This window comes from Daphnia pulex, chromosome 5 (assembly GCF_021134715.1).
Source record: "Daphnia pulex isolate KAP4 chromosome 5, ASM2113471v1".
In the NCBI taxonomy this organism is placed as follows: domain Eukaryota; kingdom Metazoa; phylum Arthropoda; class Branchiopoda; order Diplostraca; family Daphniidae; genus Daphnia; species Daphnia pulex.
In genome coordinates, this window is record NC_060021.1 from 6,520,633 (window position 1) to 6,537,500 (window position 16,868).

At 43.2% G+C, this 16,868-nt stretch overlaps 3 protein-coding genes and 1 long non-coding RNA gene across 4 annotated transcripts; all 4 read right to left on the reverse strand.

Annotated features, from left to right (window-relative positions):
- Positions 1–939: 939 nt before the first annotated feature.
- Positions 940–5,469, reverse strand: LOC124193659 (protein unc-80 homolog). The gene is made up of 12 exons (XM_046587583.1): positions 5,327–5,469; positions 5,016–5,235; positions 4,797–4,932; positions 4,150–4,719; positions 3,706–4,088; positions 3,346–3,635; positions 3,076–3,280; positions 2,754–3,001; positions 2,283–2,680; positions 2,039–2,205; positions 1,720–1,968; positions 940–1,650 (listed from the first exon to the last, which is right to left on the reverse strand). Exons 1-12 carry the CDS (start codon positions 5,356–5,358, stop codon positions 1,069–1,071), a joined length of 3,480 nt encoding a protein of 1,159 aa, XP_046443539.1. The 5' UTR covers positions 5,359–5,469; the 3' UTR covers positions 940–1,068.
- A 724-nt stretch (positions 5,470–6,193) lies between these two features.
- On the reverse strand, positions 6,194–8,614 carry LOC124194823. Its single transcript, XM_046589208.1, has 5 exons — positions 8,357–8,614; positions 6,677–6,858; positions 6,457–6,607; positions 6,302–6,395; positions 6,194–6,256 (listed from the first exon to the last, which is right to left on the reverse strand). Exons 1-5 carry the CDS (start codon positions 8,602–8,604, stop codon positions 6,194–6,196), a joined length of 738 nt encoding a protein of 245 aa, XP_046445164.1. The 5' UTR covers positions 8,605–8,614.
- A 1,731-nt stretch (positions 8,615–10,345) lies between these two features.
- LOC124193662 lies at positions 10,346–10,722 on the reverse strand. Its single transcript, XR_006874386.1, has 3 exons — positions 10,606–10,722; positions 10,431–10,544; positions 10,346–10,372 (listed from the first exon to the last, which is right to left on the reverse strand). It is a non-coding gene; the product is annotated as an uncharacterized LOC124193662 (long non-coding RNA).
- A 460-nt stretch (positions 10,723–11,182) lies between these two features.
- On the reverse strand, positions 11,183–13,608 carry LOC124193660. The gene is made up of 5 exons (XM_046587585.1): positions 13,251–13,608; positions 12,979–13,081; positions 12,729–12,923; positions 11,717–12,672; positions 11,183–11,621 (listed from the first exon to the last, which is right to left on the reverse strand). Exons 1-5 carry the CDS (start codon positions 13,297–13,299, stop codon positions 11,410–11,412), a joined length of 1,515 nt encoding a protein of 504 aa, XP_046443541.1. The 5' UTR covers positions 13,300–13,608; the 3' UTR covers positions 11,183–11,409.
- Positions 13,609–16,868: the final 3,260 nt, after the last annotated feature.

Consider the following 16,868-nt stretch of genomic DNA (forward strand, 5'->3'; position numbering starts at 1 on the left):
GCGAGTTCCGAATCCAAGTCGGCAGACAACGATAGATTGACGTTCAAGGGATTCAGTTCCCGTTCTGAGAAAAAATACTTGCTTAATTCAGCATCTGGCAAATCGTTTTCATTCAAATCGGGCGCATCCAAGATCGCTTCTTCTTCCGCGGTTAGTTCTTCCGATAAAAAAATTGAAAAAATAAAAACATTATAACCAAGGCATAGGATAAAAGAGACAATTTCAAAAAAGAGAAGTAAAAACAATATAAACCTCTTGGTATAACAGGTGCAGTGATGGGCTCATTGATCCTTGCCGTCTCTTCTTCCTGAAACAACGCCTCTATAGCAACATCTTTGAACTGCAAAATCCGTCCAAGGTATTTGGGTATGTCGTCCGTGCCTTTTCCCTCTTTCTCAATCCATGTCATGTGTTGGAAGAGCGGTAACAATTCCTTCGAAATTTGCAAGACACTCCTTTTGATGTGTTTGGCAGTTACATCGCCGATGTCAAGGTAAGTTAACGTCAAATATTTCTGAAAATAGCCTGTCTTATTTGGTTCGATGAGTTCTTTGAATGGCACTTTGCTGTTAAAGTTCTTGTCATAATAATGACACGATTGCCATGCTAAGAAACCTGCAGCGATCGTTATGATGCGACGGTCGAAACTTTGCTTGGTGCGCCGCTCGAAGACTGCAACGATGTTATCCGTGATGTTGTAGACCCGTTCAGATATTTCCACGGACGGTAGGAAAGGATCTTGTACTTTGAGTTTAGGAAGAACTGAACGGGCATGATGGAACACTACAGGGATTGAGCTTGAACTTCCAGCTTCAGATGTTCTTGTTGATTCTAACGAGGGTTGAGGCAGTGCGGGGAAATTCCCTTTGAGGTGCCTTTCAACTTTTTTCAGAATTGCGCCAAGTTTGTACAGTGTGACTGGAGGGGAAACATTAAGAACAGGCAAGATTTGCTTGATGGAGATTGGCTGACACTTCCTTCGGTACACAAGAATGAAAACAGCAGCTGCCACTGCAGTAAGGTTGGTTCGCTCTTTGAGAAGCATGAAAGTTTCCATCATTTCCTTTTCTAGGTGGCCAGCACTAAATTCCCTGCAAAGTGTTTCAATGGCATCGACTCCAACTTCTCTTCCCAGGAAGATGGGTTCGAACACGTTGCGGAACTGATGACCGGCATTGATGTAGGTGGCCATGCAGACGGCGTCTTCACAGTAGAGGACCAACGCTTGATGAAGTTGATCACGTTGATGAAGAGGTGGATGTCCCCCGAATAAGCAAAGTTGCCCACCATGGCTTCAAACATTTGTCGGATTAGTTTCACCCAGCTGAGCTTGTGCATGAAATCCCGAACGTACGCTGATGGATTGTGGATCTGGTTGGTCCGGTAGTCGACCAGGAAGTACTCGCGCTGTCTGTGCTCGTCGATAGAAAAGAAATCGAGCGATTCTTGCAATATCTGCGAAAATTGCGTGTCTTCCTGGATGGGGAACTGGGACGGAATGGCGCCGGAATCGGATTCGTTGGGCCCGTGAACCACAATCTTCTTGGCAGATGGAACGTTGGCCGTGATCAGGATCGAAGCATCGCATTGCTCCTTGCGTAAAATCTGCTTGAGATCCTTAAACAACAAACCCTGAACACTTGGCGCCACCTATGAAACAAATTTCAAATTCAATTTCTCCATTTCTACAACAATCGAGTCGTTTTATACGAATCTCACCATGGATAACAAGGATAAGGCATTGCCGACTAGATCCTGACTGCCCTCCATCGGAGTCCGGACGTAGAACATGATGTAGCCGATGAGATAATTGTGTAGAGTGAAGGCCGTCTGTTGCGGCAGGTAGGCAACAAAGCGCAAAAGGCGGCGCAAAATAGCGAACATCTCGTCCTGTTTTTCACGAGTCAATCGTTCCAGGATGTGGCGCAGGAAAAGGGCAGTATCTTCCACCAAACACGAATGCAGTACCTTATTTTTTTTTCAACAGAAAATTATTATTTTTATTTTCAAAATGATTTTTAAAACTGGCGGGCAATACCTGATTAGCCAAATCGCAGACGGCCACGCCATCTGGCGTTAGAACGGAATCGTCCAAAAGGTCGACGATGGGGACGATAGCCGAGCACAAACACGACGGGAAAAGAAACTGAGCCGATTGTAAAGGCTGACCAGAAGTCCGGCTTTGCTGTTGGGCTTCATCATCTGCTAAAATTTGTTTGGAAAACATTTTTCAAATTTTTAAAATGTTAATTTTTTTAAAAACGTGTTCAACTATTTACTACCATCGTCATGATCGTCTGCTCCGACGTGATGAAGCGCCGGTTCGTAAGACGCTTGGATCGTGACGGGAACGGCGCTAATGCGGAAATTTTCCCGCTCGCTGCATTTGCGATCCTCTTCGTCTTTGAGAGCCGATTCGACCAGTTCAGTTTGTTGTTTCTTCCACGTCTTGGTGGCCGTCACCAGCGAGCGGTGCGTGTCTTGGTTGAGCGTGACTTCCTGGACTCTGGTGCGGACGTGTGGCATCCAGGGAGGATCGACCACCGGCAGAGATTCCACACCGATCCTGGGCGATGGCAAGGTGAACTCAATGGCATGTGGTGGCACTTTGAATGAGTGAGCAGCGCCTTCTTCCATCCGCGGCCAGACTTGATACCTCGACCGCCATAAAACTTGAAATCTGATCATTAGGATAAAAAATTAAACGACTGTTACTAAACTTTCCTGATTTCGCCCTAATAAATAGACGTTACTTGAGAAGTGCTTTGAATCGTTCAATTGGATCTGGATGTCTCAAACTTCCGTTGAGTAGGAGGGTTATGGGTTCCGGACAGCGGACGGCCGACAGGATAAACATGGCGGCAGCCGCGGCAACCGTTTCCTTTTGGACGTCCAGGAGCAGTTCCCAGGCGATCGGGATAATGTCGAGAAATGCCTCGTCGTTCATGATGGTGGCACTTTTGATGGGAACCAATAGCGGAGCTTGGAAAAGATTCATCACCTGAGAAGAATCCAAAGGGAATTCATTCATAATTCATCTGGAATTGGCCGAAAATTTTCCAGTTGATTTTATACCTGGAATTTGATGTATTTCACCATGGGGTGATCCTCCTTTTTCTTGGATTTATTCTCGTCGCCATCGCTTTCGTTGGGAAAGTGTTTGCTCTGGAGTCCCATGACTTTGTTGCGGTCCCATTGGTCGTGTTCGATTTGGTTGCGTGACAAGGTGGCCGATGAACTGTGGCAAGAACTCGCCTTTGACAGCAAATCGTTGGTGGATCTGTCATTAACAATCCCGTCAATATTTCCCCCGCACGAATAAAATCTTTTGTGACAATCCCTCACCTTTCTTTCTTGTTGGCGACACTTTCTCTTCGCCTCAAAGGAGATCCTGGTCTGCTCTGGGCTCCTTTTGAGGCTTTTTCCTTTTTGTCGTGGTCCTTGTGATGTCGAGACTTTTTACTGAAACTCAGAAATTCCACGACTTCCTGGTGTTGCGGCTCGTCGCCGTAAATCTTCCGGACGCTACTCAGCATCCGGCTGCAGGCCCGGCTCTGTCTGCGGAAGCACCGGGGGTGGCACACGTGTTGATGTTGGCATTGGTAGTAGAACGAATTGGACAGCAACAAAACCGACTGGATGGAAAAGAAAGTTTTTAAAACTCACGGAACAAGTTCACATTAAACTTATGGAAATCCATTTTACTCGGAGCCAAGGCATTCCACGAGTAGAGATTCCTTCCTCGATGTCGGCTGCACCGTCGCTGGGACTTTCGTGTTGGCCGTCGTCGCTGAGGATTCCGGGACTCTCTTCCCCCGAGATGTCGTGATCCATCGGTACGTCCGAGATGTCACTACGATCCGATATCGACGAGACTTTTCGCTTCGAGCGGATCGAATCCGATCGCTTGATGGATTCGGCGTCGGATTGGTCGCCACCGCGGCGGGACTCGCGATGACTCCGTCTCAGTTTCAAACTCCTACTCCTCCGCTTGAAAGATCCCGTGTTGCTCATGGTGCTCCGTCGGAGTAGATACGGCCGTCCTTGAGCCAGCCGTCGGTTGCGTTTCTCTTCCATCGCATCATCCCCTGGAAATTGGTCTAGGTTTTACAAAACTGCTGTAACAAATTCAGGAAATGAAATGACAAACCTGAAACGTGAGGGTCGTGTTGCTGCTGTCAAGCGATTCATCGTCTGGTTCGTGAAGGACGAAACTGATTTTGCGTTCCCCTGGAACTCCGCCAATTGAATGCCCGTCTCCGGTGATGGATTGGAGACTCTGAGCGGAATTCTGAGACTGGCCCATGGAAGACAGGGCCATACTCCAACGTCGTCCACCTGCTGGATTGCTGGCCGGCGTCGCGATGGAAGTGGTGGCCAAGGCTAACGATCCCGATCCTCCCGTTCCACCGGTTGAATGGTGAGTGAAAGATTCGCCACTGGAAATGACAACGGCACCGGAAGGAGCTCCGCCACTAGCCGGATTGCCGCCGCGTGTTTGCTCATTAAACGAAGAGCCGGAAGCGACAATGAGGCTACCGCCCGTGTTGTTTCCGCCGCCCGTTTTACTGGTGGCGTCGTTGCTCCGCAGTGAAACGCGCGTGGAGCGGGGAAGGCGACGGTAGGAATCCCGCAGGAAAGCCGTGATTTCATAGAGGAGCATACAGGCAGCCAAACGTAATGGCCAGGGGAAGTCTCGCCCGGAAGGGTTAACACTCGCTACAATTTGAAAATGATAAAAAGACAATCAATTATGAATGACGAATAATTTATTCAACGACAAAAAACTCAATTACCTTCAACTAGAAAGTCTTCATTCTCTTCGTCCTCGATGAGAATTCGTTGACGTTGTTCATCCATGGCGTGGGCGTCGTAGTCTTCGCAACAAAGCGCATCATCAATCAGAATTTCTTCCAACCGGACTCCGATTGCCTGTAAAACAATTTTGGGTGGGGGGGATTACAAATTGATTCGGGAGAAAAAATCCGAGTGGGCGGAATTAAGGGAAAACGAACCTCGGCCCAGGAGAAAAACATTCGACCACCCAATCGTTGGAGAATGTGCGTTCGCCTCTGCCCTGATGGAGTTCCACGGTTAGATAAAGGCCCCGACGGTCGATAGAACGGCAAATTCAACTTCATCCAAGACGGCCACTGTCCGCGGTTGCAGCGGTTGACAAAATGGGCGCACTCGAACAGAAAAGCGGCTCGAGCGATCACCGGACGGTGATTGTGGCTGCGTGCACAGAGAGGGAAAGAGAAAAACACACACAAAAATCAATAAATGCAAATCAAAATCCTTTGCGTGGGAATTTTGTTTTTCCTACCAAATCGAGAACGGCAGCGATAAGGTTGGCATCGGGTATGGCCCCTGGTTGACAAGCTTCCAAAAGGAAACTCAATCGAAGCATTCCATCGTAAATGGCCGGCCCTGAAACCATTTTCCTTTCCCTGGGAATGACCACAAACATTTCTCTTCCATTTCCATCCATCTCGGGTGAATTCCGCCGACTCTGATCTTTTGAAAAGAAATCAAAAAAAGTCGTAAAAAAAGAAATGAAAAGGTATCGATTTCATTTTTTTCTTCTATTCAAACTCACCTGGTGTCGCTTCACGGCTGATGATTTGCCGTCGGCTCTTGCCAAAACCGATCCGCGTTAAATGATGTTCCACTCGCCGGCGGGCCTTTTGTAAGGTGACGCCCACATTACTACAAAGCGAATAATAACGTCATTAAAATGGCGACGGAGATGAAACGAAAAACAGAAACGCGGACGAGAGACTCACTTGCTGCCCGTTCCTCTCTGCTGCAATTTCAACAAAGAAGGAGCTACGGCTTGGGCGACATCCAGCGGCTCTTCACCAGCCCCTTGGCTGTTGGGCCCTTGACACCGACGATCCTTGCGCATCCAACCAACTTTTCAAAATAAAAGAGAATAAATAACGCCAGTCACATAACAACTCGATTATGATCTCTCTCTCTCTCACTCACCTATTCCGAGTTTTTGGGAACTCTTCCGGCTGCTACGGTTGCTGATGACAGGGAAGCGCTGCTTCACTTTGGGTTCCTTCTCCCTGAACCTCTGGGCAGAGAGGGCGAGTGCGTGAACCACCGAGCCTTTGCGTATCAAATTCCTTTCGTCACTCCAGCCATCCATTTCACTGTGTTAACCACCACCCATCAAAGACGAGCGTTAGTAAGTACTCGATCCACAATATCGCGTTACGGCACCACGGCCGCCGGGAAAATCAATAGGCTTTCAAGGAAAGAGAGAAAAAATACCCTCGAGTCAAGTACTTACCTCGCATTCTTTTTGCCCTTCCGGTTCTTTTCCGAAGTCGTTTCGTCCACGACGAAGAAAGTGACAGTCGTCTCCTGTCGATTGCAAACAATCCCTGGGGGGAAAAACAATTGAATTTTGGAATAAATTTGAATGAATTTCTCGGTTTCTTATACTTGAAATAGCCACTGTTTTCGGGCGGAGTGTCTTGCGGTTGTTCCAACGTGCGGCCGAATCCAACAGTCCACTGAGCAACACCCGCCGGAAGATTCCGCCGTGGACGTCTTTGATGTAGGCCAGCAATTGGCGAACATCGCAATACAGCGCCTTAAACCAAATCAATTATTATGAAGCCAAACAATTTCGATGAAATGTATCAGGATCAAAAACACTTACGACATTCTCGGATGACTTGAGGAATTTCAACGAGGCCGTGAGTCGGGTGACGAACGGTTTGAAGATGCAATTGATGACGTGTCCTTCGATGGTCCGAGGGGAACCGAAATTGGGCACGTAACTCGTTCCAGTTTGTTCGACTCCCAAACGGGAGTCGTTCAGTAGTATAGTTCAGGATAATTCTCAAAACCGGAAGTACGCGTACGTACAAATAAAAACATGAACTTTACCACAAATTTGACGAGGATCACAAATATGTGGTTTTTTTGTGCTTCGAATGAATATTTACTGAACTACTGACTAGTGATGGCAACCTAGTTTTTTTTGAAAACTAGGTATTACTATTACTAAATACCTAGTATTTTAGAAAAAGTAGGTATTACTAGGTTATTATACCTAGTATCAAAATAAATTCAACTAGGTATCGGGAAAAAAAACTAGGTTTTTACTATTACTAGGTATAAACTAGGTAACTAGGTAAAGTACCTAACTAGGTAAAAATACCTAGTTACCTAGTTACCTAGTTTGGATATTTCTCTGTTTATACTTCCAAATTACATAAAAAACACAAATACAACAACTTGCAACTGAATTTTTTCTTTTTATTGCAATTTCTGTCCCGCTAAGATCAATGATAGGATAGAAAGGACTAACGACTAAGCGATAAGAACGGAAATTGAAAATTAGAGACTGAGAATTCAGATTCAGAAGTCAAAGTTTTTGTTGAATCGGCAAAGTGTTTGCGATTCTACCAAGACAGGGGAGACATTTCTTTTCTTGCCTTTGCAAGAACGACCACTACACGAAAAAAGACGCTCTGCAGAGGCAGAAGTAGCTGGCATGACGAGATACTGCAAAGCAATCGGCGACAACTTAGGAAATCTCCCAGACTTTTCTCTCCAGAAAACGAAGGGGTCCACTTCCTCATGAAAATCTCCTTTGTTTAGTGTTTCAGTTTTAGTTTTTCAGTGATTCAGGATTTCAGTCTACCGTAAACCATACGTTTGACTTTGAATTCAAGAAACAATGGCTGCCGGCCGGGCCTGTGATTTCTGATGCCTGTCTAGTGTCTACCAGAAACGACCAGAAAGCAGAGAAGCTTACTACAATTAAATAAAAGCATAGTTGCCATTTATTTGACAATGCTGCAAAAAAATGGAAAATACCTAGGTAATTACCTAGGTAATCATTTTTCAAAAACTAGGTATTACTATTACTAGGTATACCTAGTAATAGATTTTTTCCCGAAAACTAGGTAAAAGTAGCTGAAAAAAAACTAGGTATTACTAGGTAACTAGGTAATACTAGGTATTACTAACCTAGTAATGCCACCACTACTACTGACTGAAATGAGAAAACCAGAAGTAGAAAAAAAATCAGTTATCGAAAATTTAACAGGTGAGCTTTGTTGCTGGAATAGTTATCGTCAGTTTTCACTAAATATTTCAACAAAATAACTGTCGATTAATGCTTAAAAAGATGTTCAAAGTAACGGAAATTGACTGTTTTGACAGCTAAAATTATCGAAAAGCCATCTAGCGTTAGAAAAAAGAAACGCCCAAGTAAAACTTCGTTTGCGCGTAAGAAGGCCCTGAATTTGGAAAGTATTACACAGACAGAGTTTAACGCAACTAGACTATTATTAGATAACCTACGAAAAATAAGTCAATTGTTGGGTACCTGGGCATAATCCTGTGGTGAGTGACTGCAGGTGTGTAAGAGCGGACGGAGGTGATCACTGAAGTGGTCCAGAAACTCGCGAAGTCGCCAGTGAAGTCAAACAAATTGTGTTTAGAAGCAGTAAAGCTAGATGAGCATGCGTCACAAAGATAAGTGTGGAGAAGAATGTTGGTGGAAGTCCTTCTTCGGTCATGGACAAAGGTCAGCATTGGCACAAGAATGTCCGTGCCAGGACCACACCATTCCATAAAGAAACTGCGTGCTCTGTAAAAAAAAATGATACATTAATGAAAATATAACAATGAAAAAAGCAGATCAATCCTTACCTTTTCTAAGAAGCAAACTGAATTGTTATGATGAAAAAAACGTAAAAATGAAATTCACAGCAACCAACAGCATTACTCCAAATGTTGAGATACATCTCCTGATGCTAAAGAAAGTGTATGAATCATGAAGTATTGCAGTAGTGTGGTAATAGGTGGTATTGATGCTTACCCTTATCCTATGGGTGATGAATTTAGCAAGGCATTTGACTTTCATCAAGCAGATCTGGTACCACGTTCATACAAATGGCAGGATATTCACTTCACATGCTTCATGTCTCTGAAACTCTAAGTGGGAATGGGACAAGGAAATTCTCATATTATTTTCAAATTTACACAAATTTACTTATCGAGAAATAAAACTTACCTATCCTTTAGCTGGGTTGCCTTCTAAACAGAAGTAAACAAATGAATGACAACAAACATGCTGTTGCAGGGCACGCCATCAAAAATTGCAAGATTCAGAAAAGATCCTATGGTTCACACGGAAGGATACCTATGTTATAAGAAAATATGAATTGTAATGGTCTAGTAGCAAAAAGACTACGAATTCGTAGTCTGTGGTAGCAGTAAAAATGGGGAAATACCTTATCTCGGCACATTTGTATTCCACTACCTGTGGGTATCAAACATTAGTTTTAGCCTTTAGGCTTCTGACAGCATGGGTCTATTGGATGGAAAGTGACTGACAGTATGCATGTATGCATAATGCATCTAGAATTTGAAAGAAATAAGTTGGTACAGTATAAACAAAAGGAAGTCAGATACGAATCAGATACGAAGTTCAATTTGGTAATTGAATCACAGGAATATAAGTATAAATAAGCTACAATTTGTTTCGGCCATTTTGGCTCGTTTAACGATGTAACAACAACAAGGGCAACACTAGCGACATCTGGTAATGAGTTTTTGAATCCTAAGTTGGTTGCTCAGTCACAGCTCAAATTATTGGAGTTCTATTGTCGCGTAGTATTGTCGGGTATTTTTGATAAAATATTGGGGTTCTAGTGTGGTTGTTTTCGTTGAAGTTCCAACGACAAGTGGGGGCTTCGTATTTTTATGCTGCTGTGGTTGTGGTGTACGCTTCAGTTGTGTAGTAGGCCGGTTCAGAGTAGTAGGCAGGGGCAGCCGTTGTATAATAAGGAGCCTCGGTGTAGTAAACCGGATCAGCAGTTGTGTAGTAAGGAGCTTCAGTGTAGTAAGCTGGAGCAGCAGTGTAGCAGGAGCCTCAGTGTAGTATACAGGGGCGGCAGTTGTGGTGGTGTAGTAAGGAGCCTCGGTGTAGTAGACCGGTGCAGCAGTGGTGTAATACGGAGCCTCGGTGTAAGCTGGAGGAGCATAGTAGCTTGGAGCAGCATAGGTTGTGGTATAAACTTCCATGGTATACTAGACCGGAGCAGGAGTAGTGAACCGGAGGAGCATAGTAGCTTGGAGCGGCGTAGGTTGTGGTGTAAACCTTGGTGGTGTAGTAACTGGGCTCGGTGTAATAGGCAGGAGCAGCTGTGGTGTAGTAAACTGTAGCAGGATTGGCGTAGTAGACTGGTTAAACATACGGCGCAACTGTGGTGTAGACCGGAGGCGAGTACTAGCTACGCGCGGCATATGCAACTGTGGTAGTATAGGTCTCAGTAGGGTAGTAAGCGTAGTAAACGACCACAGTTGTAGTGTACGGGGCAACAGTCGGGTATGACTCCTAGAAACCACAGAATGTTTTAGCGACTTTAACACATTTATACTTATGATAACCTTACCTGGTAGTACGACGCCGGTGTCGTTGCTGGTGGACAATAACAAGGAGTCGTAGCATAATATTCTGGAGCCTGAGGAGTCTGCCTTTTCTTCTGGGCATTATAACCATAATCAACCTGTAAATCCAAAACATTTGTTTAAGACAAAACTCTTGATTAGTTTCCGAACGGGGCTTACTGGGTAGTAGGAAGCAGGAAGTTGTGGTCGGTGGAGGAGAATAATACGTAGCCGACGTTGTGTAGTAGGATTCAGGTGCGGAGTCTAGACACTGCGGTTCATCTGATGACCATATGTCCATATCTACCCTATTTAGACATTTAATCGTTTTTCCACAACAGGAATACTTGAAGTTTACTTAAATATGTCGGCACAGGTGTGGTGTAGTACTATGGTTCCTCGGTGTAGTATTTAAGAGCTTCTGTGTAGTGCTTTGAAGTATAGGTGTAATTGGCCGACGGTAGGGCATGTCTTTGCTTATGCCGTTGATCATTCATCTCCGGACCGAGTTCAGGCATAGAAGCTGATTGGGCATACGCAACCAGCGAGACCAAGATCATGAAACAACATTCTAAAGAAACCTAAACAACCTGGTGAAATGAGCGAAAGTGAAAAGAAGAGGCTCTGAACAGAAGAAAAAAAAACACAGGAAGAAGAGGAAGAGAAAACGTCATGTCGAAATAAAGGACGAAAAAAGTTGGAAGAAGAGCGGATGCTTGACTCCTTAAAAGTTAAAGTAAATGGCTGGGATTCCCCTTCACAAACACATTTGCAGCTGTTTTTTTTTTTTTAATTTCGTCCTTTCTCTAGAAAAATATATTCTCCATGCTGAGTAACCAAGCGTTCAGTTCAGACGGTAACAAAAGTACGGAAAATAACAAAAGGTAGAGTGTCGGGAATTTTTTCAAAAGTTTGGAATTTTGTAAATTAAAAAATAAAATAAAGTTGAAAAGATCGCGAAGAAAAAAAAAGCCATTTTTGGGGTTATACGGTGGGTTTGGACTTTGAACGTTTCTTTTTTCCTTTCTTGTTCGGCTCGGCGAGTTCCGAATCCAAGTCGGCAGACAACGATAGATTGACGTTCAAGGGATTCAGTTCCCGTTCTGAGAAAAAATACTTGCTTAATTCAGCATCTGGCAAATCGTTTTCATTCAAATCGGGCGCATCCAAGATCGCTTCTTCTTCCGCGGTTAGTTCTTCCGATAAAAAAATTGAAAAAATAAAAACATTATAACCAAGGCATAGGATAAAAGAGACAATTTCAAAAAAGAGAAGTAAAAACAATATAAACCTCTTGGTATAACAGGTGCAGTGATGGGCTCATTGATCCTTGCCGTCTCTTCTTCCTGAAACAACGCCTCTATAGCAACATCTTTGAACTGCAAAATCCGTCCAAGGTATTTGGGTATGTCGTCCGTGCCTTTTCCCTCTTTCTCAATCCATGTCATGTGTTGGAAGAGCGGTAACAATTCCTTCGAAATTTGCAAGACACTCCTTTTGATGTGTTTGGCAGTTACATCGCCGATGTCAAGGTAAGTTAACGTCAAATATTTCTGAAAATAGCCTGTCTTATTTGGTTCGATGAGTTCTTTGAATGGCACTTTGCTGTTAAAGTTCTTGTCATAATAATGACACGATTGCCATGCTAAGAAACCTGCAGCGATCGTTATGATGCGACGGTCGAAACTTTGCTTGGTGCGCCGCTCGAAGACTGCAACGATGTTATCCGTGATGTTGTAGACCCGTTCAGATATTTCCACGGACGGTAGGAAAGGATCTTGTACTTTGAGTTTAGGAAGAACTGAACGGGCATGATGGAACACTACAGGGATTGAGCTTGAACTTCCAGCTTCAGATGTTCTTGTTGATTCTAACGAGGGTTGAGGCAGTGCGGGGAAATTCCCTTTGAGGTGCCTTTCAACTTTTTTCAGAATTGCGCCAAGTTTGTACAGTGTGACTGGAGGGGAAACATTAAGAACAGGCAAGACTTGCTTGATGGAGATTGGCTGACACTTCCTTCGGTACACAAGAATGAAAACAGCAGCTGCCACTGCAGTAAGGTTGGTTCGCTCTTTGAGAAGCATGAAAGTTTCCATCATTTCCTTTTCTAGGTGGCCAGCACTAAATTCCCTGCAAAGTGTTTCAATGGCATCGACTCCAACTTCTCTTCCCAGGAAGATGGGAGTCTTAGGAGAGAAAACCTCCTTTCCTTCAACCCGTGCTCCAGAAATCACCACAGTTTTGGGCCTGAAAAAAATAAGTCAATTTAGTCATGAAAAATTTAAGGAAATGAGGGCTTTTACCTCTCTTCTTCTTCGGACTCTTCAGCAAATATAGCTGCCTCAGCTTTTCCTTTGTGATGTTTTGGAAGCTTTTTTCCTCCAACTTTCACTGGGAGTCCAACATCCAACTCAGCTTTTTTTCCCAGTGAGGTGGAAGCCTTGGGAGAGAAAACCTTTCCTTTTACTCGTGCTCCAGAAATTACCACAGTCTTGCACCTGAAAAAATAAGTAAATGTAGTTGTGTGATATTTTAGGAAATGAAGGTTTTTACCTCTCGTTATCTTCAGACTCTTCCAACTCTTCAGACTTTTCAAACTCTTCAGACACTTCTTCGTGATGGTTTGAAAGTGGAATCCTTGTTCCTCCAACATTCACTGCAAAGAGAGATAAACATCACAATCAATGTACCGGTAACACAGAACAATGAGAACAACAGGTTGTAGATAAATTGAAACATTCCGATGCAAAACAACATAAACTAGCATGTAACCATGACGTAACATAGGAACAACAGGAACTGACTTGAACAGAAACAATACTCACTAGCTGGGAGGTTTCCATCTTTCACTTTAGCTTTCTCAGAGTCGGACATTTTTCGTTTGTTCACAATAGAAAGACGAATGTGATTCTAATGGTCAAGAAATACAAGAGAGCTGCGTAGCTACTTGGAGACAAAACTGACAAATCGCAAAAAGTTGCTTTCTGTTCTATCTTCTTCTCAATTTCTTTACTCTAAAACACTCGCTTGCCTTTGATATCTCGATTTTTGACGTAAAAAGTATTTCTCTTTTCCCGATTCCGTTTTCTACTGACTGTTGTTTTTAACCTAACATTTTTTCATTTTGGATTTCATGTTTTCATCCAAGACAGTTGGAAATAACAAATAAGGTATCGATACCAGCTGTTGTCTATCGGACTGAAATGTAGTGCAGAGTTGCAAGATTTCTAAATTTCGTCAGGGAATAATTCTTGAATGCTAAAAAGGTAAACTGGTAAATAAATACACAGGAAAATAATAAAAAGCTCCAGGAAAATATCGTTATTATGAAAATAAAAAACTATTGAACGAGACAATGATCGAAATGACAGCACGTCGTGACTCGTGAGGCGATCGTTCAAGAGGGCCAGAAATAAATGAGCTAATCCAGCTTCTGCCTGATGGAATACATTAGATCCGCTAGATTTGTTCCCTTATCTATTTAAATATTTTCTCTTTATTCGAGTCGGAATCTCTTAAGTGTTTTCGTGTGTGAGACTCACTCGCCGTCCTTTCACGGTATATATTTCCGACGTGTTAAAACCGTATCGAGTAACGTACGCTCTAATTGTGTAATAATAATCGTTTTTCGTCTTGGTGAAAACAGAAAAAACGGAGGGAGGGGGGGAGAACTTGTTTCGTTCGTTTTACCGATCAGAGTTTCTTATTCCTTTGGTAAGTGTCGTCGTGCTTCCGGCATGTTGTTCTGACGACAAAACTCGCGAGAAAAGCTGGGAGCGTTCGGGTCCGCGTCAAAAGAAGTTCTTCAAAAAAATAGTGAACAGAGCCAACGATGAAATGACAAATTAAAGAATTCCCCGATTCTATTCTTAGAAAGATTCAAACAAAAACAAACGTGACCTACTGGCTGGTGTAGACTGTGCTCTGGGAGCTTGCATGCTAGTAGTATTACACTAGTATACTGAGAGGTGGGGGGCTGGGGGCGAACTTTTATAATTAGTTTGGAAAAAATATATTTTCTACATATCTAATTGTGGTTTCGGACGAATTCGGCAAAAAGTCATGGAACGCCAAATAGTTTTGCTATTGGGTAGGCCTAATAACAAAAAAAAAATCGTTTAAAAAACTTTTGTGTGTACCAGGTTTTGAACCACTGGGCATGGATGAATATCTCAGATTCATCCCCGTCATCTTCTGTGAATGTGAAACAAACTTTATAAAATAAATCTAATTTTTAACATTTTACAACTCTATCATAAATGTTTTTGAAAACATTTCAATTTGGAAAAAATTTTTAAATCTAAATATAATAATTAAAAAACGATAATTTATCCAGTCACAGTTCATCTACAGTAACCCGAACTTTATGTCTCAGGATTCAAATCTTATTTCCCTGCGATTTCGAAAGTATATCGTCAGATAAACAGATACCACGTTTCGTATTAATGCAGCCTCTAACCACCCCAAGGTACAACTGCAGAAAGGTATACGGGCGGGCGTACTATAGATTTCACCATGTTAAACTGCTTGTTCAGACGCCTTAGCCATTAGGCTTTACGAATGTCTAATAGAATGTTATTTGTAAGCATGCACTATCGTCCAACCATGTACGAATAGCGCAAAAAAATAACACAGACCATCTAGCGGCAAAACTTTGGTTAATTTGATGAAAAAATGGGCTTAAATTTAAATTCAAACTAATTCCGGTCAAATACTTTTTAGTGTGACAGATTTGAATGGCGGATCTTTGACGAAGGGAGCGTTCTGAAATTGGGGGATTTTGGGATAGGTGGCGATTTGCAGGCGGAGAGCCACCTGAGACGGGACGTTATTCGATCCGGCCTCGTCCATCCCGATGCGGATCTCAATCAATCCCGAAGACCTGAGCGACGGCGAATCCTTGTCCCGAGCCTTGTCCGTAGCAACCACTGGTGGAAGAGGCCGAAAGAGGTGGCCTGATTCCATCATCAGGGCGGCATCAGGGTGGCCACCACGACACCATTCGCACTCGGATTAACGCGGAAGGCGGACGGCTGCTTGATGCCTCAGGCTGTAGATGACCTCGGCTCTTTAATTTGACTCTGAAGAACGGAATCGGAAAAAAGAAATACTTTCTGCGCCAAGCCAACCAACAAATAACACGTCAGAGGCCAGCGAGTCATTCAGAGGAAAGAAATTCTATGTTCCTATATGAGTCTGAATACAAAACGTCCAAGGAGTGTCAGTGAATTTGTAGCTTATTACCTGATGTATATTTTAATTTATTTCTCTTTTTTATCTCAATTCATTCTAGAGCTGACGTGGATCAGCATTTGGCCTATGTTCACGGCCCGTCGATGCTGAGAGGATCCGACCTGGCATCCATCGACAGGACAAACGGTCCCGGCAAATTAAACCGATCGCCACCCGTTCTCCATCATCACTGGGAGGTGGGAGGAAAAGCCCAGAGAATGGATTGGCTCAGCTGTCAAGACAATCAAGCACGATTTGCATTTTTTCGGCCACATACGCTTCATGTAGACGTCGAAGCCAAACAGATCGGCCCCGAATTGGTTCATTTGACTGGGCACTTTGCTGGTGCGTTGCGTCTTGGTTCAGACCGTGACGCCCAGCATTGCTGCGCCATTCACTTAATGAGTATTACGTCGATTGTACGCCTCTCCAACTGCTGTGGCACTTCACTGTTAAAAAACTTCCCAACTATTTCGGGGTTAAAGTTAAACGCCCTAAATTCTCGGCAACTGAGATCTGGGGTTCCCAAACCCGAAAAATTTGTATCGTATCGCAATACGAAACGTTCGGGGTTGTACAGAAGACAAATAAAAGATTCGACCACGGCCAGTATCGAACCTTCAACCTTTGACTTGCTAGCTCACCTCGCTAACCACTATACCAATTGACTTAATACTCTGTTAAATATTTATGAATTACATTTGTATTTTCTGTACGTAATGACTTAGAAAAGTTTTATAGTCTTTGTTAGTATAGAAAATAAGAGTTAGAGGGTAGCGGGCGTGTTTGTCGAGAATACTAGCACTTAGACTACGTTTTCAGAAATCGATATAATTTTTAAGGAAAGGGATGCATGCTTGGAAATATTTCAAGTTGGAAAATTGATCTACTTGACAAGTAGTTTGCAAATACTTTGATTAATATAAAAATGAATAAACTATAAAAATTTTAAATGTACTTGAAATAATTCTATCGCTGCTGCATAGTTTATAGAAAAGCTGAACTTGTCACTATGTCTCTGCCGGTTGCCGACGGGATTACTTTGCTAATCATGACTAAAATCTATGTCCCAAGTATGCTTATATATTATGCACTCCCTAAATGTCTGGCCATGCCCAAAAATTTGGGGGTAATTTTCCCCAAATATCTGTAGTTAAAGTTGAAAAAATGAAAGTGGTACGTAAAACCCCAGAATTTTCGAAAAAAGTCAA

Excerpts from the sequence above, each read along its gene's own strand:
- LOC124193659 (XM_046587583.1), bottom strand. The coding sequence starts at position 5,358 with ATGCCAACCTTATCGCTGCCGTTCTCGATTTG. Across the intron at positions 5,236-5,326 it reads TCGCTGCCGTTCTCGATTTG|CCACAATCACCGTCCGGTGA; the intron begins GTAGGAAAAACA and ends CTGTGCACGCAG. Across the intron at positions 4,089-4,149 it reads CACGACCCTCACGTTTCAGG|GGGATGATGCGATGGAAGAG; the intron begins TTTGTCATTTCA and ends ACCAATTTCCAG.
- LOC124194823 (XM_046589208.1), bottom strand. The coding sequence starts at position 8,604 with ATGGAATGGTGTGGTCCTGGCACGGACATTCTTGTGCCAATGCTGACC. Across the intron at positions 6,859-8,356 it reads CACCACAGGATTATGCCCAG|AATTATCCTGAACTATACTA; the intron begins GTACCCAACAAT and ends TCCGGTTTTGAG. Across the intron at positions 6,257-6,301 it reads AAGGGCAAAAAGAATGCGAG|CCTATTGATTTTCCCGGCGG; the intron begins GTAAGTACTTGA and ends TTTCCTTGAAAG.
- LOC124193660 (XM_046587585.1), bottom strand. The coding sequence starts at position 13,299 with ATGTCCGACTCTGAGAAAGCTAAAGTGAAAGATGGAAACCTCCCAGCT. Across the intron at positions 12,673-12,728 it reads GAGTCCGAAGAAGAAGAGAG|GCCCAAAACTGTGGTGATTT; the intron begins GTAAAAGCCCTC and ends TATTTTTTTCAG. Across the intron at positions 11,622-11,716 it reads TGCACCTGTTATACCAAGAG|AACTAACCGCGGAAGAAGAA; the intron begins GTTTATATTGTT and ends TTTTATCGGAAG.